This window comes from Lutra lutra, chromosome 2, assembly GCF_902655055.1.
Source record: "Lutra lutra chromosome 2, mLutLut1.2, whole genome shotgun sequence".
NCBI lineage: Eukaryota > Metazoa > Chordata > Mammalia > Carnivora > Mustelidae > Lutra > Lutra lutra.
The window spans coordinates 67,912,165-67,939,089 of NC_062279.1; the positions used below are offsets into that span (position 1 = coordinate 67,912,165).

Below are 26,925 nucleotides of genomic sequence, written 5' to 3' on the forward strand. Positions count from 1 at the left end.
TTGGAAAATGGACGCAATTTCTCCTTTTCATTGGAGTTGACTGATTTTCACTAAATTTAGGAGAAAGCATTTTTTCTTTCTTCCTAAGGCAGTCTGACATCTTAAAACCCAATTGGGGTGGTTAAAAGTTTTAAATGAACCAATGGTCTGGGACTGTTTCATGAAGCATTAGCGGGACTGGGTAAAATATTAGTATTGGAGGCCTGGGTGGCTCAGTCACTTAAGCATCTGCCTTCAGCTTAGGCCATGATCCCGGAGTCCCGAGACTGAGCCCTGCATCAGGCTCCCTGTTCAGTGGGAAGTCTGCTTCTCCCTCTCCCTCTGCCTGACTTGTGCTCTCTCTCTCAAATAAATAGTTTAAAAAAAAAAAAAACAAAAACCCAAAGGAAAATAACAAAGAAAACCTCAACCAAAAAACAAACAAAAAAACCCCCCAAAACAGTATTAATAAAAGTAAAGATTCTATTTTCTCTATCAAGTGATTCAAAACAGCAATGAACCTGAAACGTATTCCTGTTTGGCCCTGTGGCACATTCTGTGTGCAGACAGAAAAGCTTAGATATGTAAATAAAGCCTGGGCTCTGTAGTCAGTGCAGAGCACTGAACCTGGCTTCCCACAGGCCTGCCTGTTACTTTATGTCCTGCACTCCACCATGGTTGATGTTTCCCCATCTGTAAAATGGGGAGAACAATAATATCTACCTCAAACAGTTGTTGTAAGGGTAAATTAAAAAGTGGCCCATGGAAGGGTTGCCTGGGTGGCTCAGTGGGTTAAAGCCTCTGCCTTTGGCTCAGGTCGTGATCTCAGGGTCCTGAGATCGAGCCCCGCTTTGGGTTCTCTGCTCGGCAGGTAGCCTGCTTCCCTCTCTCTCTGCCTGCTGCTCTGCCTACTTGTGATCTCTCTCTCTCTGTCAAATAAATAATAAATGAAATCTTTAAAAAAAAAAAAAAAGGTGGCCCGTGGGATGTCTGGGTGGTTCAGTTGGTTAAGTGTCCAACTCCTGATCTCAGTGTTGTGAGTTCAAGCTCCCCGCTGGGCTCCATGTTAGACCTGGAGCCTACTTTAAAAAAAAAAAAAAAATGAAAAAATGTGCCCCACCATAAACCACAGAACGTACTGTCAGCGAGCAGCCATGTTCTCGTATTGCTTAAGCAAATGACTACAATTTGTTTGCATTCTCCGAATCAGGTAAGGCAGAGTTTAGGAAGAGATATCCCCACAGACATTGCCCTGGGATTACCTGCTAAGAAAAACACACATGCGTATCATCTAGATCATTGTTGTGATCACTCCCGGAATATACTGACTCAGAGAAGGACTTGCTATGCTACTAGAACCTCTCGTTTTTCAGGATCCTAAAACCTGGATCACAGCTTCTGCATTTCTATTCCTTAAGGCTTACAAATGAGGTCAGCAATCAAGGCAACATAACACAAGGCAGAGAAGCAAGGTTAACTAAATAGGTTGAAGCTTCGGGTGGGGCAAGATACTTTTTATGTGACCAAAGGGAAAAAACAGTAATACAGGTTTTCTGTCAGGAGGGAACTGTCAGGAGGGTTTAAGAGAGAAAACCAGGATGTAGATTGGATTTAATGTCCTAACAAGACCAGTTTAGAAAACAATATCGGAGAGGCCAAGTGACTTGCATCTGGACACAGCACATGGGGTTGTTAGAGTGGAGGTCCCCTCGCTTCTCACCCAGAGTTCAATGAGCTAGCTGTCACTCCATGATCTGCTAGGGGGTCAGGAGGGGTTTATGGATCTGACCTTTAGAAACGAGGATGCTTTTATCAGGAATGCTGCTTCTTCTGGGACTTTCATGACTATTGTCATAGTATCACTAGTCCGACTTTCACGAATAAATATTCACTGAGTTCCTACTAGGTGCCAGACATTACTGTAAGTGCTAAAATACTAGAGTTCTATAAACATGGAGCATAAATTACCAATACATAACATGGGGCTTACCGCATCATAAGATGACAAGGCAAATTACAGACTAGAGTTGAATTCTGCGGTTTTTAGTCCGTGTGGGTCAGGCACATGTGTGAGGGCTGGCGTGCGCCTTAATGCCTCACGGAATCAGCAGTCCGAAGGCACAGAGCGTGGAGCCGAAGCTCTGCAAAGCACACCTCCACTGCTGTGATTTATTTAATGAATACTCCTGGGCACTCTTTAAATTGAAAGATGGTTCATTAGATTTGTGCATCTGCCCTTCTCAGCAATCTGTTGTGTTTCTGATGAAGGCAGGAAAAAACATGAACATATCATTTTTGGGTCTGAGTAGCTCAGCTTTCAATGATTACAAAGTCATAAAGAGCTCAGGATGCCCACTTTCAGGGAAATAATTTCTCTGAATCATTCTCTTTCCATTGCTATTAAGGTCTCTTTACACTCATCTTGGAAATTTCAAGGACTAGCCCTTTAAAAAACAAAAACAAAAACAAAACTAATCACCTAACACAAGATCTGCAAGCTATAAAAATAAGCACATTTTTAAGATATTAAAAGTCCCTTCAAAACTGGCCCCAAAATCACCTCCTTGTGGAAGTTTTCCCCTTTTGTTCCAATCAAGATAATCACTACCTCCCTGGTTAGCTGTGTCGTGTGTGTGTGTGTGTGTGTGTGTGTGTGTGCGTGTGTGCGTGTGTGTGTGTGTGTGTGTATATTCTTGGAAAACAAAGAAACACCTTTTTGAAGATCTTTGTCCCCGACTACCTGCCACACAGGAGATGCAAAACAAAAGTTGTGTACTGAAAAGATGAAAGACAGGTTCCCCTCAGCAGGACCTTAAACTCTGAACCATTCCCTGGGCAACCTCAGCAAACATTTATTCAAGATCTCCTGTGAAGGACACAAATGTGGAGCCTGGGACCCAGATATGAACACGAAAATGTCCCTGCCCTCAGAGGACTGACTCTCCCCAAGGAGCCCTCTACCATCATGTGCTCGTCAGGGGCCAAGCATGACAGTGCTAGAGAGATGCTCTCTGAAGGGAGCCTATGTTTGCAGATAATGCCATGGAGAGAAATAACCATATTCCTGAGAGGAGTTTCTGAAAGGTCTTTTCACCAAGAAACCTGGGTTTTCTTCAGATGCTACCTCCAAGGGTTGCTTCCGTTCACCTGGTAGAAGGCCAAACGAAGACAGATAACTAACATCTTGGAGACTCTGTCCCAGTCCTCCCATCCCCTGTGGGATCTGGCAGTTATAAAAAGCAGGACAGGAATTTAGCATTTAGAATTTAGTACGGAATTGATTTCCAGTGGGCTGGAAATTCATCACACAGTAGGGAAGATAGATAGGACTAAACCTCAGGTGGGTTAAATCAACCCAGGGAAAATGAGTGGTAAGAGGCCTCAGGTTAAAAGGTGTTCTGTCTGGGATGCGAACTGACTCTTGCAGTCGAAAACCTGGTGTTAAGCACTGCTGGTGTGCCAGGCTGTGCTGAGGAACAGTGAGTGAGAAGGGGACACAGTCTTGGCCTGCAAGGGGCTGAACAAGTCACAATAAGAAGTGATTAAAATCCAGCCATGTGACCGTCACAGAGTTATGACTAAGCTATGACAGCAGCCAGCAGGAGGCAGTGGGCAGTGGGCACCCCTGCCTGAAGTATGGAAACCTATCTGGGAGGCCTGCCCAATCATCCCTGGGAGGGAAAAAGGAGTGTTCACATGAGACTCTCTGGAGAGTTTTTGCCTAAGCTGATTTGTAAAGAGAGAACCTTCTATTCAACAAACATTCACTTGCCTACCTTGTACCAGAAGCAGCGGGACTGCTCTCACTGAAGTATAGAAATATGTATGTACTAACATCCCTAGATAGTTACTATTGATCAATTAAAATGCAAAAACCCACATTCTGCGCAGACTCTGCTGCTCCAGAAGGTAAGTGTGGCAGATATCCCATCCCTGAAGCATGCAGTGGCAAAACTTCCTAATTCCTCCCCAACAGACAAGCAGAAGACAACTGTGACAAAACCCTACCCTCAGTGACGCAGCCTCACTTTAATGTTGCCATGACAAAGAAAACGGCAAAGCCCCGAGCAGCTCTGAAAAGAGTGGAAAATCCCTAAGCAGGTCTCAGTGGTGTCAGACTTGCTAACGGCCCCTTAAGACGCATCCTCGAGCCTCAAAGGACCGACACTTTGAGTCAGAGTTTTCAACATTTCGTGCGGAATAAATGTTTTTCTTCAACCACTGGAGAAACAGCTGGCTGGCTTTTTGAGAACCGAACTTCCTACCAGACCCTGTTATGGTTCAATACTGCTAGACATTCAGAAACCCTATACATCGATTTTCTTTTGTCCTGCAGGTACATGGGAAAACATTCATCCACAACATTTGGACTGTCTTCAAGAAGCCTCCGCGCTGCCGTGAGCAGCTGTTCATCTCTGCACAGAAGACATGACTGACATGAGATTCTGCTTCATCTTCTGGTTTTTTGAGGAGTATTCACCATCAAGGAAAATGAGCAAAGGGTGTTGTGCCTTATTCTTAGAAGCATCTATTTGTACCACTGAAGCAACCTGCCTGCTCTCCTCAGAGCTCACCGTACAGCATTACCCAAATGGCTGAGCTGGGTTTATCTGAGCCTCTGATCAATACCTACCAGTAAGGCGAAGCTGTGTTCTGGCAGCATGCCATACTGTTGAATGAGCCTCTCCCGGGTCTCACTGGGTAGCTCAGGGAGCCGCTCCCGAATCCAGTCAATGTTGATCACTTGCTGTGGGTGCGCGCCAGAAGGCAGAGACTCGGTGTCATAGAGCAGCAGGGGAGGCAGGTTGGGTTCAGGCATAAACCTAGGCAGGGAGAGGAAATGGGGTCTGACTCAGAAGTATTTGGTTTTATAGGAATAAAAAAACCTTATCATCAATACAAAAGTTTCGTGTTTACATGTCATATTCCAAATATTTTCTGGGGCACCCAGGTGGCTCAGTCGGTTAAGCATCTGACTTCGCCTCTGGTCATGATCTCAGGGTCCTGGGATCGAGCCCCACGTTGAGCTCCCTGCTCAACAGGGAGTCTGCTTGTCCCTCTACCTCTGCCCCTCTCCCAGCTCATGCTTGCTTGCTCTGTCAAATAAATAAATAAAATAAAACAAAAATCCAAATATTTTCTAATGTCCTATAATACCAATTCTGTTTTCCAGGAACTTGTACACTTGTACAAGTGTAGACTTATAGGGCAAGACCACAAGACCTGCTCCTCTCCAAGCTTACAAATTATGATGAATGAAAAAGGCACAACACAGTGTTGATGCTACACTGTGATGTATAATTGTATATACTCACACACACAAAAAAGTATATACTCACAAAGACAAAGGCTGGGAAAAACAGGACCAAATGAGAACACTTTACTTATTAGGGAGAAAAATGACTTTTCCTTATTCTAAAATTCTCACTGTTTTTAGCAATATTTGTGAAATAAATGAAAAGCCAAAGAAAAAGAAAACTTTCTTTCTTGAGAAGTGGAAGAAATAGATTTTGCCTTAAAAAAAATGTAGAAGTGGGGAGGGAAAGATGAGTAAGTGGGGAACAGGGGCTTTTTGGGACAGTGATATTATTCCCTATGACCCTATAATGTTAGACGTATGTCATTATACATTTGGTCAGAACCCACAGCATGTACAACATAAAGAGGGAACCCTATATGTGCTATGGTGAATGCTGTGAAGTATGTAAACCTGGTGATTCACAGACCTGTACCCCTGGGGCTAATAATACATTATATGTTAATAAAAAAAAAAAAAAAAAAAAAAAAAAGAGGGAACCCTAATGTAAACTATGGACTTCGGTTAATAATAAAGTCTTCATTTGTAACAAATGTACCACACTCCTTGTGGCATGCCTGTGGAACGTGTGCTCAGTCAGAGTTTTCAGCATTTCCTAGGTAATAAATGTGAATCACATGGCAGTGCAGGACGTTATCAGGGTAACCATGCTGGTGAGGCAGGGTATACGGTATACACCAGGGAGTACATGGGAACTCTCTGCAGCACCACAGCACATGACGTCTTTCCCTCTGCTCCATTCCAGCTTCTAATATTTTCTGTCCACCTGGGTCTGTCAAAGGGCTTATGCGCAAGCAGGATAACGCAGAACAAACGGGGTGCCAGTGTGACAGGTCAGACGTTCACGCGACCCATCACCTCCATGCCAAATCTGTGCTCTGAATCAGTCTGACGTTTGAGGGCAGGAGGAAGCCAAAGGCAGGGTTCCTGAATCCTGCCTATTAATCTAAGGGCTTGAGCCAAAGCCACTGGCTGCCCTAACAGTTAACTCCATGCTGAGTGAGAAAGCAGCATAAACAGAGGACGGGGGCAACACTGGAGAACAAAGAAGTTCTTGGGAAGAACAGATTGAACCCAGAAGCTCCCAGTGATGAAAACAATCTTGACTTAGACACACATGAGAGGGGCCCTTCAGAGGAGAGCCACGCTAAGGGTTTAGGAGCTTTTCTCCCACATCCCAGTGCTACATCAGGTCCCCATGGATAGCAAGAGTTGAGCTTTGCACAGGAACCAATGACTTTGTTGCTTACAACTTCAATCTTTACAATCTGCAAAATTCAATGGGGAAAAAGTACCAGAGGTTCAAATTACCTTAAGCCTATTATTATTGGCTTTATTTCTGGATCTCATATTAAGTCCAACTTGTTTAATTTTAATCAATTAAATAGGATCACCTGAGTTGTGAAGGGAAATGCCATTAACATATGCATCTCTTTTCTCCTTTCTTCTCAAGGGTTTTCAGTGTGTTACTGAATTTGTAACTGGATGTAAGAATAAGAACATCCTTGGCCCCATCCTCAACTGCTACCCTCTTAGCTCAATTATAAGCATTCTCACATGGGGGTGAGTCAACAGTGCCTTCCAATAGCTGAATCCCATCAAAGAAGATACTCTGAGGCTACCAGACCAAGAAAACATTCTTTCTTTCAGTATATATATAAAATAGGAAGTCTAGGCTTGCAACATACAAGCCATCATGCGACAATATAACTAGAAAGTGGTGCCTAAAAACCATCCAGGTCCTTATGTTACTCTGCAAATAGATTTGAAACTCGCCCCGAACCCCAAACACATGATGGTATTTTGACAAGAGGAATACCCACCTGTAGTCTTGTTTTCCTTCTTTGTCTCTCATTGGCATGGTGCACCTATGATAGTTAAATAGGAAAACGTTAAACCAACATGGGATGCAGCATGGCCCAGCATATGTGCAAAGGGGAGTTCTCCCTACTAAACAGGGACACAAGCAAATTTAGGCCCTTTGACCTCCTGTGAGAGACACTTAAATGACTACCTGAGAAAATATTAGTGAAAGAGAAATATATAGAATAATTTTTTTTAAAAAGAGAAGAAATTGTTCAATGTTCCCAGCTTCTAACTGGCTCAAACTCTAAGTCCTCCGAGCTTCTGTCAGTCTTCTGTTAAAAGCACAAAATCCTCAAAATTCAGAGTCAGTACTTTACAGTCAAACTTACCAAGACAACATAAAAGGGTACCTCCGTAACCACCCCTACGCTTTCTTTATTGCTAGCTTGAATTGGTAGAGCTTAAAACCGATAGAATTTAAGGGAGTGAAAATTCCTGCCACAAAGTGGATAAGCTGGAAGCAAATGAGGGGCAAGACTCAGCACTTATGTCCAAGTCTGGTTCAGTTTCAACCTCTTACCAGTCCTCCAGGGTATTATATCCCTGTAGTGTACAGTGTTTCCCTAATTCTACTAGTGAGGAAAGCATGAATGCAGACAGGTAAGTACCTTGTTCAAGGTCACGGGGCTGGTCTGTGGGAAGCCCGGGCTGGAGTCCCACCCAGCTGTGTGTAAGATGCTTGCCAATGCAAACTCACCCCAGCTTGTAGTCAAACGAGCGTGTTTCATTCAGAATTTCACGTCCATTCTCGAGCTCGTGGATTTGTCTCTCAATTTCAGAGTCTAAGAAAAACACAATAATTTACATATTCACATATTTTCATCCAATCAAGCAATAATCCAAAATCTGTCTCAATCTTTAAGTCAAAAATAATCAAGAGAGTTGCTTATAATAATTCTTCCCTTATATGCTATATTCTCTTCTCATTGCAGTCATAGGACGATGGTGGTGGTGGAAGGGGTCTTTTAGGAAGCTCTGCTCCCTCACTTTCGGAGAAAGTTCAGGGTCTTAGTGACCCAGTCCCATTTACACTCTTGGCAGAAGAAGGGTTAGGACTGGTATCTAGGCCAACGAAACTCCAGATCCAGGATGGCTGCCTATCAAGGGTTCTTATCCAGTGATCCAAGGATAAACCTCATGGGGTTCCGGTACCTCCTTAAATTAGATACAGAATGTGGGTGTGTGTACTTGCACATTTTGTGGAGAGAGTCCAGAATTTTCATAGGGATCCATGACCCCAAATGATTAAGGGCCACAGCTCTATGCCATGCTCCCTCACCACCAAACAAGGCAGACTGTGATAATCAAAACGGCTGTAACTGTTAAGCTTCTTTCTGAAAGCAGCTTTAGCTTAACTCCCCATCCCAGCATTTACTACCTTCCCTCATATAAATCCAAACTCTTATCTGAGCTGAGTAGCAGCAGCAAAACTAAAATGTGTCAGTTTTCACTCCCTGTCTCTCCAACTCCAATGCTCTCTTTGACTGAAATCAGATGATGACTACTAGGCACGGTGCAGGGAGAAAAACAGGACGGAAAAATCACGGGCTTGGAGAATTAGGCCATCACGGTAAATCTGCGGTTGTTCCTGTCTGAGTCAGGCCACAGGCAGAATTCCGTCTCGGGGGTCTCCTTTATAAATCATTAAGAATAAATCTACTTAAAATCCTGCTGCTTGTTTTTTTAGGTTACCATCACCACCTCTTGGAATAATGAATTCCAGAACACTTACTACCCACAGGGTAAAGTAGAACTTTCTTCCATTTATCTCAAGCTTCCCGAACTTCACAAAAGTGGGCTGTAAAGGTATCCTTGACCCAAACCTTTTGTGGCTTCATAAACGTAGACTGTATCTCCTTTGAGAGACAGAAGAGTCTGCTCTCTTTGCTGTCCATCTACGCATGGGAATCTTCCCTTCCCCTTTCCCTTACGTAAGTTATCCCCTTAACCATTTTAATGCCCTTTTCCTGAAAATTTGTACATGCAGAGCATCTTCATTGAGGCTGATGACTGCAGGTTCAGGATAAGATTTTATATAAGACTAGAGAATCTTTCCTGTCTCGTGGCTAGTACTTTCCTCAACAAGACCTAGGGCTCTACTAAACACACAGCAATGCATTCAGCTGTCTTGTGCTCTGTGCGTCCTTGAAGGGATGCACTTGAAACTCTATCCCTTCCCTCCTTTCTCTCTTCCTCTCTAGATGCCTTTGGTTTTAAGGAGTATATTTAGTTTTCTGAGATGTCTTCACAGCCAGCAACCTCTATGGGACTGCCTGCATGTTTATCTTGCTCAACTGTTCTACTTTAACGATTATTATGTATTTGTCAACACATAAATACCCACAGCACGGATTCCAATAAGACCCAAACTCCATTACACAGGCACATGGAACCCATTAGTAAGAACAGTAAAAAGCAGAAAAATACAATGACCAATTAAGTCAAACTTAATTGTCAAACTATGGCTAATCTACAATGAATAAATATGACTTTATAAAGTTCATGCTGGCCATCAAGAATGTGGTAGATGGAAAAACAGAGCTATACATGTTACAGCTCCTCCCAGAAAGAGGTGGAGTCTTTTCCTCCTCCCCTTGAATCTGCTCTGAATCGAATGTGTTGGGAGAGACACTGAGCTCTAGAGCTTGGGATTCAAGAAGCCTTGACACCTCTGCCTTCATCCCCCGAACACCCCACTGCCAAACATGAAGGCTAGGCAGCAAAAGAAGAAAGACGATGTGGAAAGAGAAGCCTAGCAGACCCCCAGCCCCAAGGCCCCCATGTGTGAGTTAGCTCATCTTGCACATAGATGAGCTGAGGCAGGTTCCAATCTGTAGAACTGCAGAAGCTAAAACGGTTATCGTATAAGGCACTAAGGTTTGGGGTTGCTTGTTACAAAGCCATAGGTAACTGATACAAAGAAGAACATTAAACATAGGCTGATGTTCACCTATCGCTTTGGCCAAGAACTTGGCGCTGTTGAGATTCTTCACTTCGGTTCGAACCCCCAGAGGCTCTCCAGGATGGTGCACAGATACATTGGCATCCACTCTCAACTGGCCCTCTGGAAGGGGAGAAAAAAGACAGCTCTTTAGAAATTCTTGGAGGCAACATGGTCTTTTTAAGTATCTAGGCAAGCAGTATCTAATTCCATTTGCTGTTTAGCCAGGGACAGCCGCGAGGAGGTATGGTTGGTCCTGAAGCACATCACTGGCACTCTGTCCACTTGCAAGAAGTACAGTTCTAAAGTGTCTGAGGTGTGAGTGTACGTGTGTGTGCATGTTCGTGTGCACTTGTGACCAGGCGGGAGAGAGGAGAAATTCTGGATACACCAGCTGGAGAAACGTAATTTCTTTTGTGTCAAACAAGAAAAACAACACTGTTAAAATGGAGAATTACTCTGCAGTTTTATCCCGAGTTTTTATTCAGAGTATCAGAGCTGGTTTGGGGAAGAAGGGATCAGAAACAATCATTTGAGGGAAGCCTGGGTGGTTCAGTCTGTTAAACCTCTGCTTTCGGCTCAGATCATGATCTAGCATCCTGGGATTGAGTCCCGCATCGGGCTCCTTGCTGAAGGGGGAGACTGCTTCTCTCTCTGCCCGCTGCTCACCCTGCTTGTGCTCTCTCTCTCTCTGACAAATAAATAAAATCTTTTTTAAAAATTAGGAAAAAGGGGCTCCTGGGTGGCTCTGTTGGTTAAGTGGCTGCCTCCAGCTCAGGTCATGATTCCAGGGTCCAGGGATCGAGCCCCACATCAGGCTCCCTGCTTAGCAGAGAGCCTGCTTCTCTCTCTCCCTTTGCCTGTTGCTCTGCTTACTTGTGCTCTCTCCCCATCTCTCTGTCAAATAAATAAATAAAATCTTTAAAAAAAATTAGGAAAAAAAAAAGAGAAAAAGACAAAGAAATGGTCATCTGATAACTACACAGCTTTCCAATGAAATGTGGATTTCCAACAATGATTCCAGGAGATCCATGGGAGTCCTTGAGAATTTACAGCTCAAGGGCAAGAGCCAGAAACCTGAGTTTGTTCCCTCCTCCTTCCTCTGGGTACTATAATAATCTCTTCTTTCCACAAACAGGACTCTGAATCCTTGCTGATTGCTGTAAGACTTTGCCACAGCAGACAGTGCTCTTATGAAGGGGCGAGGCTTTGGAAGAACTCAGAGGGGGCTGCCCCCGTCTTGGGAGAAACTTCTCTGATCCAGAAACCCCCTTTAGATTAGGAACAATAACCCCCCTAAGGAGGCAGTTGGTTTGTGGAGAGGACTAAGAGGTTCTTAAGAGGAGAAAGAGGCAAAATCCCAAGACAAATAAGGAAACGAAGACAAAAATCAATCACATTTTACATCCTACAAAGTAAAGCTCAAATTCTCTGTTCTCCAATTTCATTTACAATGTCTAGAACAGAACAGAAGGAGAAGACCAAATGCTGGACTTTTATTTTCCTAGGTGGGTTTTTAGATTTAAAAAGAACCTGCCAAACCTGAAGATTCTGATGGGCTGAATAGAGAAATTCATTTTCCAGGATTTCATAGCAAAAGCCTCTTAAAATAATTAAACAGGATAAATACATTCTATGCCAAGAAACTCCATGGTCCTGGTCTCTGTTACTCCCATCCAAAGGCTAAGCTGTGGGGCTCGACCTCCTCCAAGCTTGAGACTGCTGGCTGCCCACCCCCTGCCCTACTGTCTCTACTTGTCCCCCCAGAACAAAGGATGAACTCCCCCACTCTGCGGTACCAAATGCCATCCATGCCGACCATCAGGGCAAAGGTGCTTTCAGCTCAGAAAGTACTCTATGTCTCTAGCACGGACTTCTTAGCATTTTGGACCATTTGTGCTTCCTTGACTCTCAGGAAGTCCCAACGATTCCTGACATCATTAGATTCTTAGTCCAGGAAACCTGAAGTCATCTTCCCTGTCTCTGTTTTCTTTTCCCTCTATGTCCAAACTGACAACTCGATCCTGTCGGTTCTTTTCTTCAAATACCGGTACCTCACACCCGTCACTTCCTCTCTCCGTCCATAGCCGCCACCCTCACTGGAGGACTCGGAACTTCAGACCAGGTCACAGAACTGCGTCCTTGACTTTTAATACAACAACCCCCCGCCTTGTCCAGCTAGCCACCTCCAGTGTCTACTTGACACCTCCACTTGGAGGTCTCACAGACATTTCACTTTCCAGAACTGCATCCTGATTTCCCCTCCACAAAGCCATTCTTGTCTTCATCTTCCCAGTTTCAGTCCATAGCACCGTCTAGTTCCTCAAGCTTCTCTTAAGACATCCTTGATTTCTTCCTGCCCTTTGAGTTCCACACTAGCCTGTTAGCAAATCCTGTTATTTCTAAAATCTACCTTGAATCTACTCAGCTTGATCTCTCCATCTTTACTGACATCACCCTGTTTGAAACAGCATCATCTTTTCTCTGGAGTATTGCAAAAGCTTCTTAACTAGTCTCTTTGCTTCTACTCTTACTCGTCTGAAATCCACTTTCTACAGAGCAGCCCGAGTGGTTTTTCTAAAACATTAATCAGACTGTGTCGTTCCCTTGCTTGAAAGCCCTTCAGTGACTTCCCACTGCACTTGGGATGAGATCCAAATTTCTTACCGTTATTGGTAATCTATCCCTTGCCTACTTTTTTCAGTCTCACTTGATGCCCTAACCCCCTGCCTGCACGCTTTCCCTACAGTGGCCTTCTGTTACCTGTATTAACTCAGAGCATATTCTAACCTTTTCCTCATCTCAGAGACTTTGCCTTAGCTGTTCCCTGGAATGCTCACCCCTAGTTCCACGTTGGCTGCGGCCCGGAGTTATTCTTCAGGTCTCACATAAATGCCACCTTTTCTGACAGGCCCTCATTCTCCTACGTTATTCTTTACCATGGATGGCATCCTTTTTATTTCTTTGAAGGACGTACCACTATAATGATTTATTAATGTTTTTGTCTCCCTCGTGGATATAAGCTCAAAGTAGCAGGAACAATAATGTCTTTTTCGCTGTTGTATTCAGAATCTAGAGCTGCGTCTGGCACAGAGTAACTGTTCAATAAATTAATACCTTGTTGAACAAGCCAAAACTCTGGTATTTTCCTGAGTGATGAGTAAGCAGATTGGTTACTGTCTCATAAAAGGTTCCTGACAAGTTTTAAAGTTCTGTCTGAATAGGATTAATCTACAGCTGGAATCATCTGAAAGGCCCATTTAGCTAAAAGGAAAACTTCCAAAGTATGCTGAGCTCTACTCAACCAAATCTCAATTCTTGGGAAACTTTTTTTTTTTTTTAAACTCGGAGAACATTGAATTGGACCTCACCTGCTTTTAAAAATGAAACCATCTTTCAGGATTTAGAATTTTAACTTGGATAAGGAATAAAAGCATGAATTTCAGTCTCTCCCAGAGAAGGCCGTGCATACTACATAAATGTCTGAGAGGAATCATTTAGTATCCTGCAGTGTTGAAAGGCAGCCCACTAGCCTGGATTCAAATATAGTATCAAACATTAACAAAAGACATACTAGCCAGTGAAGACAAAATACCTTTTAAACAAATTAAGTTAAATTGCCTCAAGTGCACAAAAGCCTTACCAGTCAGGTTTGCTTCGAAGCATTCTGCAACACTGAGGGAGGGACCTCATTCACACATCACCAGAATGTTATCAAGCTCCATTTCTACCCTCCAGAAGCAGAGATTTGTAACAGCAAAACTAGAAAACTATACCACTGAGCACAGTGATATGGTGCAGTTACATATTTTTTTTTCTAAAACACATTCACACATCAGAAATACAACATCAGGACAGAAAACTGTTTCTGTAAACAGCAGGGGCCCGAGGACTTAGAGAGGTCTGTTAAGCTCTCTCATTCTGATCACTGGATGCTCTCCAGGACTTAAATAACAAGTTCTCTCTCTCTCTCTCACACGCACACACCCAAATTCTATTGAACAATTCACAAAGCTTATTTATCCAAAATGAGTGGAGGTTCTGTAAAAGTAATACTATTTATTATTGTTAATAAAAGCACCAAATGTTTATGGGGTATAGACCACTTGTCAGGGCCTGTGGTGAGTTTTATATACTTTATCACATTCATTCCTTGTAATAGAGCTTTAGACAAAGCCACTTTTAGACATCCTTTAGGCATTTTAAACTTAAGATATCCAAAATGGAATTCCAGATTTTCTCACACAAAGCCATCCCTCTCCCAGTCTTCCCTATCTCAGTACCCAGGGATACCACACCCAGCTGTCCCAAGTCTACCTCAGGACTTGGATGAATTCCTTTCCTCTTCGTTTTCTTCCTTTCTCCTTCCATGTATGATTACTCGGGGACTCACTTTATAAATGTGGAACGTGAAGCTCAGAGAAATCAAAATCCCTTGCCCAGGTTCTTACAGCTAGAAGAGGTGGGACAGGGTCTCAAGCCAGGTCTGGGACGTCAGCGTCCTAGGCACCCATGCTCTGCCACCCTTCTCTAAGTTGTCATCTACTTAGAGACATTGCTGTGGCACTGTTGTGACTGCTGCTAGGAAACAGTGTGATGAGGGGCTTACAGAAAGGGCTCCTGGACTCAGGTACACCTGGACTCAAATCCTAGCTCAGTCCCTTCTTGTGAGCCTTGGGCAAACAAGCCATCTCTCTAAGCCTCAGCTTCTTCACCTGTACAGTAGGCATAATATCACCTATCTCCCAGGAACACTGTAAAGTTTAAACAAGATGATAAATAATTAAAAAAAAAATGCTTAGTGAGGGGCGCCTGTGGGTTAACAGTCTGACTCTTGATTTCAGCTCAGGTCATGATCTCAGGGTCCTGGGATCCAGGATCCAGCCCAGCGTTGGGCTCCCTGCTCTGTGGGGAGTCTGCTTGTCTCCTTTGCCCTCTGCCCCTCCCCCACCTCTCTCTCTCAAATAAATAAATCTTTAAAAAAAATGCTTAATGGACTGATGAGCACATGCTAAGCATTCCAAATGGTAGACACCATCACTGAAACATTTAGATCATCTACTTCAGTACACATTCAACTCAACACACAGCTCTGAGGATCTCAACAGTGGCAAAAGTCTGCTGAGCAGGAAATTATTTCTGGAACCCAGACGAAGCTGATCCATGCTCATTAGCAAAACTATCAGGAACTCACTCAATCACAGAGCAGAGCAATTTAAACTTTATTCCTAAAGCACCCTGGGGGGTTCCAGCAGTCCTTTCTAGGGTGGTCCTCAGTTCTTAGGCTGCAGTCTCTGATACCCACACAGTGGTCGTATGGTGGTGGGATAGCAGGATGAGCCAAGGGGTTTGGGGCTGCTAAAATGCTAACATCACAAAAAGCTGGACCCCTGCAGCCTCAGGCAGACCTTCCCTCCCCACAGTCCGTTAGAATCACCACTCTGCTGCTGTGCTAGGGGCAAAGCTGGTGGGTTTGTATTTAAAAGCAACAAAAAGTGTCACAACAAATGAGATTTAATGAACCCTCTCAGCTGTCACTGACTGATGAGTTCTTGCCGTTATGGTTTGTCTCTTGGCAAGGCCCCAGATGGGACTATTTCTCAGCTAACAGGTGGCCTGTTTATTATTCCATAGGTTTGCTAGGAATAATGGTTATTTGGAGGAAGAATGGAATAAAAACTTTTTTTTAAAGCAATAGAGAACAACATTTAGTGCATAAATGGATAACCATCCAATCTGCCCATATTTAACTTACGTTCTGTGGGTAAAAAAGCAGCATGAGCCATAAATCTGAAATGGAGAATTCTCTTACTCCACAACAGAGCCTCACTTCTATAGAGCAAAACTTGGAGGCAGCTAGCTTTTATGCCACTTGTACCTGTCAGGGCCTGTATGAGGGCCTGGTTAGCCAGAGGAACTTACTTGTAAACCCCGGATACAGGGGTGGGCCAGGCTGGATGGAGACATCCAATCAGTGGGGCGTGCATATATTTACTGTGGTGTGTTGCAATCTCATTGGCCACCTGTGTGTGGGCTGGGCTCAACCACCTTTATAAAGGTTAGTCTGTGAGGCTGGGGCGGGGGGAGTAGTAGGAGGAGTAGTAATAGTCGTTGGGATAGCCGTTGGGGTAGCCATTGTAATAGTCGTTGGGATAGCCGTTGGGTAGCCATTGGGATAGCCGTTGGGGTAGTCATTGAGATAGTTGTTGGGTGATAGTCATTGGGAGCAGTGTCGTTGGGGTTGGTGAGCAGCCTCGTCCAGGGAGCGTTGTCGTCAGGGAGAGGCTTCGTCCAGGGAGTAGCCTCGTCCTGGGAGAGGCCTCATGGGGAGCAGCGTCATGGGGAGCAGAGTCTGTGTTGTCGGGGTTGTCGTCCTCGTCATCGTCGCCTCTTTGTCATCGGGAGCGGCCTCTTCTGGGGAGTGGCTTCGTCCAGGAAGCAGCCTCGTCGGGGTTGTCGTCATCGCCTCTCCGTAAGAGATGGCCCCTACCAGTCGGTTTGATTTTCGATGCTTGGCGTGAAATAAAGCTTTGCTTGACTTTCGCTTTGCATCAGTCTTGTTCCTTTGATCATGGACCCTAACACTGGGGGCTCATCCGGGATCAAACAACGAGAACTGAGCCAGCATCGGAATTTCTGGGAAAAGCCTCCGGAGGTATTGGGATCTTATCTGTCTGTCTCTGGTTGGAGGTCCAGGGTATAGCCCACCAGGGAGAAGCTGGACGCGGCCATGCTTCCCAGGGCTGGAGTGGATGCGGGGATGCCCCATCCCTCTGCAGGTAGATCGACAGGGGGTTTAAGTCCCCCTAGATGGCCGGGGGTTCGAGTCCCCCTGGATGGTCAGGGGCCTGCTGGGGGATTCGAGTCCCCCTGGGCAGTCTGGGGCCTGCCGGGGGGTTCGAGTCCCCCTGGGTGGTCTCCGAGGGTTCAAGTCCCCTTGGGCGGTCTCTGGGCGTTTGAATCCCCCTAGGCGGTCACCGGGGACCGAGAAAATCCCCACCAGCAGCAGGTTCTGGGTAAGGACCGCTGGGTCTGTGGTTGTCTTTGTGTTGTCTTTTTGTTTTCTGTTGTGTTGTTTGTTGTGCTTAAAGGAATGGGGCAAGCGGAGAGTAAGGGGATTCTGACTTTCATCTCTCTGTTCCTCATAATAGATGTGGGGCTTCTCCCTCACTCATTTCATGTGTTAAGGGCTATAACTGGAGCCAACTGAGGTTAGTCTAACTCAGGACAGAGACTTTAAGGAATATTCTCAAGCAGCTGCCGAAACTCCCTTTGTTTCGGGGAATTCCTTGCCTTCTCTGGCCCAACGTGGACTGCCTAGCCCCTCCCCCTTGCTGGCAGGAAAGCATGGCATCTGAAGTGGAATGGGCCAAGGTGGAACATGAAATCTGTTAGCAAAGAGATGACTGAACTGATGGTTAATTATCTGTCTCAGGGTTTTAATGGGTAATTGTTAAAGTGGCTTTCGGAGTCTTTGGTAATCTGAAGCTTTGAAGTTTTGCTTAGATGACAAATGGGATAAGTGCTAGGGCGCTGGTTGCTGGAACTAGGTTTGTGCTTTTGAAATCTGTTGGTAAACATGTTTTGTGCTTAACTGCTGTTGCAACAGTTCACAATTGGTTAATATTTAGTCTTCACTAGAGATTGAGATGTTTCTAAGATAATGTAAATTTTTTTTCTTTGCCCACCCAGAATTGTAAATGAGATCTCTTTGACTCATAAGACTTTTCCTTGATATGTTAAGTTACTCAGAAAGTACTGCTAAATCAATGATAAACCTTGGGTTACATATGGGTAAATGCTGTAACTACTCCAGAGGTTCTATACATTTCCTAAATGTTTTAATAATGGTCATCATTTGATATTTAACCATATCTATTCTGAGTTTTTGTCATTTGTAATTGCTTTAATTCTCTTGTAAGATGAATTCCGCCTTAAAGGAAATTAATATGGGAGACTTTCAGCACAAATACAGGTCTTTGATATGTTGAAATCCTGGAACTGAAATGGGTAAGAATTTCCAGAAGTAAAAGCTGCACTCGGACTAAACCAGAATTAGTATGGTGACTCAAGGTAAGAATGAGTCTCCAGGAGCTTTCCTAGAAAGGCTTATTGAAGCCTATAAAATGTATAGCCCGATCAACCCTGAGGCACCCAAAAATCAGGGGGCAGTGAATCTTGCTTTTGCCAGTCAGTCAGCCCCAGATATAGGGAGGAAACTTCAGAAAATTGAAGGATTTGAAGGGAAGAATCTGAGTTAGTGGGAATAGCAGAAAAGGTATTTAACAACAGGGATGCACAGGAGGATGAAAAAACAGACAAAAAGCTGGTTACGGTTTTGGCTTTACATGAGGCAGGTAGGGGATGATAAATGGAAGGAAGAGCCTAAGCACAGAGAAGGCAGGCGGGAAGACTTAGATTCAGATCAGTGCACTTACTGTAAGGAAAAAGGACACTGGGCCAGGGAGTGCCCCAAAAGGAAGATGGCAATGCTGGCCACCAGAGTAAAAATTAAAGTCGAGGGGAAATCAGTTGATTTTTTGGTGGACACGGGAGCCCAATTTTCATCATTACTTAAACGTATGGGAAAACTACTTGGAGAGGAAGTCTGGGTAAAAGGAGCAAATGGCACAGAGAGACACAAATGGACAACAGAAAGGACTTTAAATTTGGCCTCGGGAATAGTTAAACATCGATTTTTGGTCCTCCCTAATGCCCCATATAACTTGATGGGAAGAGATCTCCTCCACAAGTTACGAGCTGGCATTCAGTTCTCTGAAGGAGACATGACTGTAACCTTGAGACAACCCGCTGTACAGGTGCTTATGGCAGCAGTAGATAAATACCTCCTTTACGAGCCAGTCTCAAAACCAGAGGAGACAAAGCGGGGGGGCGGGGAGCCTTCTCCAAATCCTACAGGTTGAGTTTCCCGAGGTCTGGGCAGAAAGGAAGCCCCCTGGCTTGGCCAGGGGACAACCTCCAGTGGTGGTACAATTAAAGGCGATGGCTATGGCTGTTCGTGTTCGGCAGTACCCCCTTCCCCGGGAAGCAAAGGACAGGATCAGAAAACATATTAACCACCTCCAAGGAGACGGGATCCTAGTTCCTTGCAAATCTCCATGGGACACACCTTTGCTGCCTGTCAAAAAGGCCGAGACTGGGGAGTACCGACCTGTTCAGGACCTACAGGAAGTTAATAAACGGGTTGAGGATATCCACCCGACGGTGCCTAACCCCTATACCCTACTCTCCCTCCTGGGCCTCAAAAGAACTGTGTACACCGTCTTAGATCTCCATGATGCATTTTTCTGCATATCTTTAGCAAGGGAATCTCAGCCCCTTTTTGCTTTTGAGTGGTCTGACCCACAGGAAGGGTTCCAAGGCCAGCTCACCTGGACAAGACTTCCCCAAGGATTCAAGAATTCACCCACCATTTTTGACAAGGCCCTACACAAGGATTTGCGTGAGTACAGAACCTCCAACCCAGGAGTCACTTTGTTATAGTATATTGATGACTTGCTAGTAGCTGCTGAGGACTATGAGTCATGTTTGTGGGGGGACGGGACCTCTCTTACAGACTCTGCAGGAAAAAGGGTATCAGGTGGCAGCAAAGAAAGCACAGCTCTGTCAGAGCCACGCCACTTATTTAGGCTTTGATCACCACAAGGGAGTGCGTTCACTGTCTCAGGCCAGGAAACAGGTGATCACCTGATGCCCCCACGTCCCAACAAGTGAGGGAGTTTCTTGGGACGGTGGGCTACTGTAGACTGTGGATACCGCGGTTTGCGGAGATGGCCCGGCCTCTCTACGAACTGGCAAAAGGGGGGTTGACAATGATAGAGTGGACAGCTGAGGCAGAAGGAGCATTTGGGGAATTACAAACAGCCTTACTGAGTGCCCCAGCACTGGCCATCCCAGATGTTACCAAGCCCTCCCAATTGTATGTGGATAAAAAGGCAGGAGGGGTGGCCAAAGGAGTTTTGACTCAGACTCTGGGCCTTGGCAAAGGCCAGTAGCCTATCTTAGCAAGAAACTAGATCCAGTAGCGGCTGGGTTCCCCCTTGCCTCCGCATAATTGCTGCAATGGCCCTCCTGGTCAAGGATGCAAGTAAATTGACTTTGGGTCAAAATCTCATTTTGACCACCACCCACATTATCGAGGGCCTTCTCCGGACTCCACCAGACCAATGGATGATAAATGCCTGAGTGACGGGGTATCAGGTGCTCCTCCTCAACGAACCAAGAGTGACCTTCCGGCCCCCGTCGGTGCTAAATCCAGCCACGCTGCTGCCAGAGGAGCTGGCTGACCACCCACACGACTGTAGGGAGGTCCTAACCCAAGTCGCGGAAATAGGGCCGGATCTCAGAGACATTCCCCTCCCGGATGCCAAGATGACTCTGTTCACAGATGGGAGTAGCTACATGGTCAATGGAAAGAGGTATGCGGAGGCTGCGGTGGTTTCTCCTGAGCAGGAACTCTGGTCAGCAGCCCTGCCACAGAGAACTTCAGCACAAAAAGTGGAACTGATTGCACTCACTAAGGCACTGCAGATGGCCAAAGGTTAAACCGCCAACATCTATATAGACAGCAGGTGCCTTTGCTACTCTCCATATACATGGGGCTATTTATAAAGAAAGGGACCTATTAACAGCAGAAGGAAAAGGAATTAAAAACAGAGGAGAAATATTGGCTCTCCTCCAGGCTATTTGGGACCCAAAAGAGATGGCCGTTATGCATTGCCCGGGACACCCAAAGGGGACTGATCTGATTTCAGAAGGAAACCAATTAGCAGATCAAGCCACAAAGCAAGCAGCCTGAGAAACAGTACAAGAACTGGTTACGCTCCCGGCTCCAGCCCTACCAGAAAAACCAAACTATTCAGAAGAAGATTTAAAGCATTTACAAAAATGGGTTAAACTGGACTATGAAGGGGACTGGGCTAAGACTAAAGCAGGAAAAATAATTCTTCCTCGAAGACTAGGTAAGAATTTAGTAGACCAGATACATCAGGGTACTCATTTAGGGATACGCAAACTCAATGGAGCTTAAAGGGAAGCAGTTCCAGGTTTCTAAATTAGGGCGTATGGTTCAGGACGTAGTTGATAGATGTGCTCAATGCCAGGCAGTTAATGTGGGAAGAACTAAAATGGGAAGAGAGAAAAAAGAAAGAGGTAAGGAACCAGGAATTTATTGGGAAATAGATTTTACAGAAATGAAACCCGGAAAATATGGGCACAAGTATATGTTAGTTTTTGTAGATACCTTTTCAGGCGGGGTAGAGGCTTTTTCCGCCAAACATGAGACGGCAGGAGTGGTAGCCAAAAAGCTACTAGAAGAAAGAATTCCTAGGTTTGGGCTGCCTCTCGCGATCGGGTCAGACAATGGCCCTACATTTGTGAATTCAGTCTCACAGGCATTAGCCAAGGCCGTGGGCACTAATTGGAAACTACATTGTGCCTACCGGCCCCAGAGTGCCGGGCAAGTAGAGAGAATGAACCAAACTCTTAAAGAGACCTTGACAAAACTAATTCTGGAGACTGGCGGTGGTGGGTGGATCTCCTTCCTTTCGCCTTCCTCAGGGCACGATGTACACCCTATTTAAACAAGGTGACCCTACCCCCAACTCCGCTCTGTCCTCGGCTACAAGAGGTTGCTCTAGCAGAAATGACTGATCAGTCAGTCATCAGTAACCGCAGGCATTACAATCTGTCTTAAAAAGAAGCCCACACAAGAATCCGGACTGCCCACACTGGGAAGGAGACGGAGGTGGAACCACATCCTTACCAACCCGGGGACTTGGTTTGGATACGTCGTTATCAAGTGGGAAACTTGGAGCCTCGATGGAAGGGACCATTTACTGTCCTCCTGACCACCCCCACGGCAGTAAAAGTAGAAGGCTAAATTAGGGCCTGGATTCACGCGGGTCACGTCAAATGAGCTGAGGATGAGGACGCCCCCCCAGAGATGGAAACCACAGCTGACAGATCCCACTGACCGTGGACTAAAGCTAAGACTAAAAGAACTGTGAGTTTATTGTTGCTCCTATTGTTACCTGTTTATGTAAAGTATAGGTGGGAAATTAGATGAACAGAATTAGGAAAAATGGAAAAGGTTATACAAAGCGGTAAATGGCTAACTCATCAGCCGACTGTGCACTACTGTTTCCTTTTGGCCCCTGCGTTATAAATGCCCTAATGTCATTTGTACCAAAGAAAATTAGAGGAATAAAAATGTTAGTCTTGGGGCGCCTGGGTGGCTCAGTGGGTTAAAGCCTCCGCCTTCAGCTCGGGTCGTGATACCAGGGTCCTGGGATCGAGCCCCACGTCGCACTCTCTGTTCGGCAGGGAGCCTGCTTCCTCCTCTCTCTGCCTGCCTCTCTGCCTGCTTGTGATCTCTGTCAAATAAATAAAATCTTAAAAAAAAAAAAAGTTAGTCTTACATGCTCAATATAACCCCTTACAACAGGAGAACATAGAACTGGCTGAGAAGTCAAGGATTTGACTAATTTCCAAGGAAAAGGGGGGGAATGTGAGGGCCTATATGAGGGCCTGGTTAGCCAGAGGAACTTACTTGCAAACCCCGGATACAGGGGCGGGCCAGGCCAGATGGAGACATCCAATCAGTGGGGTACGCATGTATTTACTGTGGTGTGTTGCAATCTCATTGGCCACCTGTGTGTGGGCTGGGCTCAACCACCTTTATAAAGGTTAGTCTGTGAGGCTGGGGCGGGGGGAGTAGTAGGAGGAGTAGTAATAGTCGTTGGGATAGCCGTTGGGGTAGCCATTGTAATAGCCGTTGGGATAGTGGTTGGGTGATAGTTGTTAGCGTAGTCGTCAGGGAGCGGCCCCGTCAGGGGAGCGGCCTCGTCGGGAGTGGTGTCATGGGGAGCAGAGTCTGCGTCATCGGGCTTGTCATCCTCATCGTCGTCACCTCTTTGTCGTTGGGAGTGGCCTCGTCAGGGTCGTTGTCGTCGCCTCTCCATAAGAGATGGCCCCTACCAGTCGGTTTGATTTTTGATGCTTGGCGCGAAATAAAGCTTTGCTTGACTTTCGCTTTGCATCAGTCTCGTTCCTTTGATCACGGACCCTAACAGTACCTGTGTTGTCGTGTGTTTCTAGTCTTCAGCTTAAATAAGACAGCAAATAGGCTAGTTCTGTCTCCAAATTCAGTTGTACCACAGCTTCAATGTTACAGTTTGTGGCTTGTAACATGTCCTATGTGACAAACGTGGCATTACAATTTTAGAAGTCCTTTTGTGACACACAAATACGCCGTGTGACATAAAAAGGCTGGTAAGTAGTCTTATATACCAACAGGGAGATGAATCATCGTCCTCACTGGTATTTACTGGAATCCACGGTGAGCACTTTGCGAAGGTTAACTTTACGGGTCAACTTGACAGTGTCATAAGGCGTCAGGATATTTGGCTGAACAGTACTCTGGGTGTGTCTGTAGGGGTATTTCTGGATGAGATCAACATCTGAATTGGTAGACTGAGTGAGGAAGACTGCCTCTGCCATTGCGGGCGGGCCTCATTCGGTCTGTTGAAGGCCTGAACAGAACAGAAGCTAGAGTAGGGGGAAGTTTGCGCCCTCTGTCTTTGAGCTAGGATACTGGTCTTCTCCTGCCTTCGGATTCAGGCTCGGACTGGAACTTGCATCACTGGCTCTCCTGGTTCTCAGGCCTTCAGACTTGGGGTGGGACTGTGCTATCTTCTCTCTTGGAGCTTGCCCTCTCGCAGCCTCCTCACTACAGAGCATGGGATTCTCAACCTCCACGATTACATCAGCCAATTCCTTGGAATAACTCTCTTTAAATATAAACATGCACACATACATAAACATACACACACATTTTGTTGGTTCTGCTTCTCCGGAGTTTTCTAATCCACCGCTGTACTGAGCTATGAATTAACAATTGCCATATGCAGAATCTGTATCTTTTCTCCACTCCTGCCTTTCTCAACTCAAGGAATGCTCTGTGAGTGGCAAGAATTTTTTTTAAGCCTCTGGGGGGTGCCTGAGTGGCTCAGCCGGTTAAGCAGCTGCCTTTGGCTCAGGTCACGATCCCGGGGCCTTGGGATGGAACCCTGAATCGGGCTCCCTGCTCACTGGGGAGCCTGCTTCTCCCTCTCCTGCTCCCCCTGCTTGTGCCTCTTTTCACTCTCTCTTTTGCTCTGTCAAATAAATAAACAAAATCTTAAAAAAATAAAATAAATGCCCTTGGGAACAGAAAACTGGGTAATCACGGGAGAGGGTAGCTTTTAGGAACTTCAGGGCAAGCAATGGAGTGCTAGGAAGGGGCCATAAGAGGGAGCCATTAAGACAATGAGTTTGACCAAAACTTGTAATCTTTATACCCAATTTGCAAACACTTAAAATGTATAGTTTGCTTGGTCTCAGTGGCACAAGTGTTTCTTTTTGATTTCCTACCACATTTCTAATGAACTGAAGATACTATCACCAAGTTAAAGTTTTGTGAAATCAGAACCTTGCCTTTTACTGGATATAATTTCGCTTCAGCCGTAGCTGGATGAAAATTCTAGAAAAGAAGAAAGAGACCAGAAGAAAAAGCATCAAGTAGCCGCCAAGTGCTACCTACACAGAAACTCAGAGCTGCTGTGGATAAATACAGTGTCTTCTGAGAAAGATGAAACTGTTCCAGCTCAGTATTTTATGGAGCCTCATTTTGGTACAAAACAACATTTGGATACAAAAAGCCAGAAAAAAATATCAGTCCTTTGTTGAAAGAAAGAAAGGAAAGAAGGAAGACAGACACAACAGGCCCAAAGCAGAGTCATTTGCCCCCACCACCGCAAACCAAACCTTCACCGCCTCTCCCAGGAGGGTGACCTTTATCCAGTGGACCGGAAGCTCCTGATCAACACTAGTGAGGTAATCCACATGAGAGACCTGACCCTCCTCCCAAAGAAAGGTGACCTTGCCAGAATAATCCACTCTATGCTAGGTAACCTCCTCTATCAGGCCCTCCTCACTATAAAAGCCTACCATTTTGTACAGCTCCTTAGAACTCCTTTCTGTTTGTTACGTGGGATGCTGCCTGATTCATGAATCTTTGAATAAAGCCAGTCTGATCTTCAAATTTACTCAGCTGAATTTTTTTTAACAACTCCTAATCTCATATTCCTGGGCTCAGTGCCTCTGCGCTGTTGTTAGTGTGTTTAGTTTTGACTGGGGGTTCATTAAAGAGTCCAAGGAAAACTCTAAGGAAAAAAAAAAAAACCCCAGAGGTGTAAAGGCTGACAAAACCCTGTAAACAACTGCAGTGTAGCTGAGGCAGAGAACAAACGTCCAGCGAGAAGAACGGTGGGAGGAGGAAAGAGAAGGCAGAGGAGGAGGGACACCCCCTCTGCGGCTTCTACCTGCCATATTTGCCCGGCTGGTCCCCAGGGCCTGAAGTATCAGCTGCAGCTCCCTGACGGCTGTTGCAGCTTCTTCTCCACAGGACATGTCCGGCTCCAGCACCACTTCCAGAAGTCCAACTCCTACCAAAGACAGGCAGAGTCAGCCCAACTGCAGCTCTCCAAACTGACCCGCAGGGACAGTTGGCTGAGGGCCCAGGAAGAAGCCTGCATCACTGATGGGCTCTCTGCACGGGTTCCAACCTTTCAATTGTTTCTGCTCCCCCTCACACTTTTATTTTTAACTTTGGTTCTTTCAACGTCTGCCTGAGGTATCAAGCTCCTTGGTCTGTGACTGGGAGGCTATGTTCATCATACCTTCCAGGTGGGCTTTAGCAAGCCCGATGGGGATCACCATACAGGCTGCGTTCTCTAGTCAGCTGTGTCAAGACCAGCACTGATACTTGATCTGGGTCTGTCAAACTCCTGGGCCTGTTTCCTCAACTGGCTTAGGAGAACTCTAGAGGGGAAGGAAGGAAAGGTAAGAGACAATCTTCAAGCCTACCTGCCCTGTTCAAATCGATGAGCGTCTGAGACCGCAGCTCATCATGGAGGCTTTTGCCACTGTCTTGCTCCAGCTGGATCTGCTTGATCCTCACGGTCTTGGTGATCACCCGACTCGGCTTCTTCCCCACACACACACTGTACGCTAAGCTCCCATTCACAGCAATCGGGAGCCTCTGCTGGGTAATCTGGTAGCCCGCCTGCACACAACATGCATTACATTACACCGTCACGAGGCCATAAATAGAAGCTGGAATCCATTTTACTAATTTCTTTTTAAGTCACAAAACCATAGGCTTACTTAAAAACACTTAGCCTGGCCTCTTCTGGCTTCTCCTCTCCCTCCCTCCCTTACCTTCCCTGCACCTCCCCGACCCCCAGTAATGATGCAATAAACACTACGAACCCCATCTTCCCTACCCAAGTACCATTTTGGGGGAATAACAATAATCTCACTGTCAGAGGCCTCTAAGAGAAGAATTTATTGTTTCCACTTAGCTCATTAGCCTAAACCCTGCATCTGATTACTGGGCTCTTGACAGACCCTCCTTATTAGAAAGTGCTGGCTAAGCATTCCACCGTCTACTCTCAGCATGGCAGACAGCAGTTGCTAGAGCACTGAAGCCTGTTTTGTTCCTGCTCTTTAAGTTAACCAGTCATGCCAGCTGCCCTCCCGACCTGACAGCTTCCCCCGTTTCCCTCGCTAGGAAGTGCTCTGACAATCACACTCCGCTAACAGAAAACACGAAGTGCGAAAGTACTGACGGATGTGGCCAGGGCTCCCTCACGTCTTTGGAGTAGAGGAATAATGACTTTCGAAGGCCCACACGCATCCACACCCCATGGTGTGATGGGGTGGGAGATGGGAGGGCAATGCGGAGAACTGGAGGACACAG

General features: G+C 45.6%; 2 protein-coding genes across 5 annotated transcripts in view; one reads left to right on the forward strand and one right to left on the reverse strand.

Annotated features, from left to right (window-relative positions):
- The window catches only part of FHIP1A (FHF complex subunit HOOK interacting protein 1A), a 279,678-nt gene extending 275,059 nt beyond the window's left edge, over positions 1 to 4,619 (forward strand). For all 4 annotated transcript variants that reach the window (XM_047717642.1, XM_047717638.1, XM_047717641.1 and 1 more), the window contains one exon: positions 4,316 to 4,619. The gene's annotated coding sequence lies outside the window, so the exon portion shown is untranslated. The remainder of the gene's footprint in view (positions 1 to 4,315) is intronic.
- The window catches only part of GATB (glutamyl-tRNA amidotransferase subunit B), a 102,413-nt gene that overhangs the window by 36,774 nt on the left and 38,714 nt on the right, over positions 1 to 26,925 (reverse strand). The window contains exons 4-9 of the mRNA XM_047717645.1: positions 26,031 to 26,229; positions 25,487 to 25,609; positions 10,113 to 10,226; positions 7,860 to 7,944; positions 7,120 to 7,164; positions 4,613 to 4,802 (exon numbers count right to left, since the gene is read on the reverse strand). Of these exons, the coding sequence (XP_047573601.1) occupies positions 4,613 to 4,802; positions 7,120 to 7,164; positions 7,860 to 7,944; positions 10,113 to 10,226; positions 25,487 to 25,609; positions 26,031 to 26,229 (756 nt within the window). The remainder of the gene's footprint in view (positions 1 to 4,612; positions 4,803 to 7,119; positions 7,165 to 7,859; positions 7,945 to 10,112; positions 10,227 to 25,486; positions 25,610 to 26,030; positions 26,230 to 26,925) is intronic.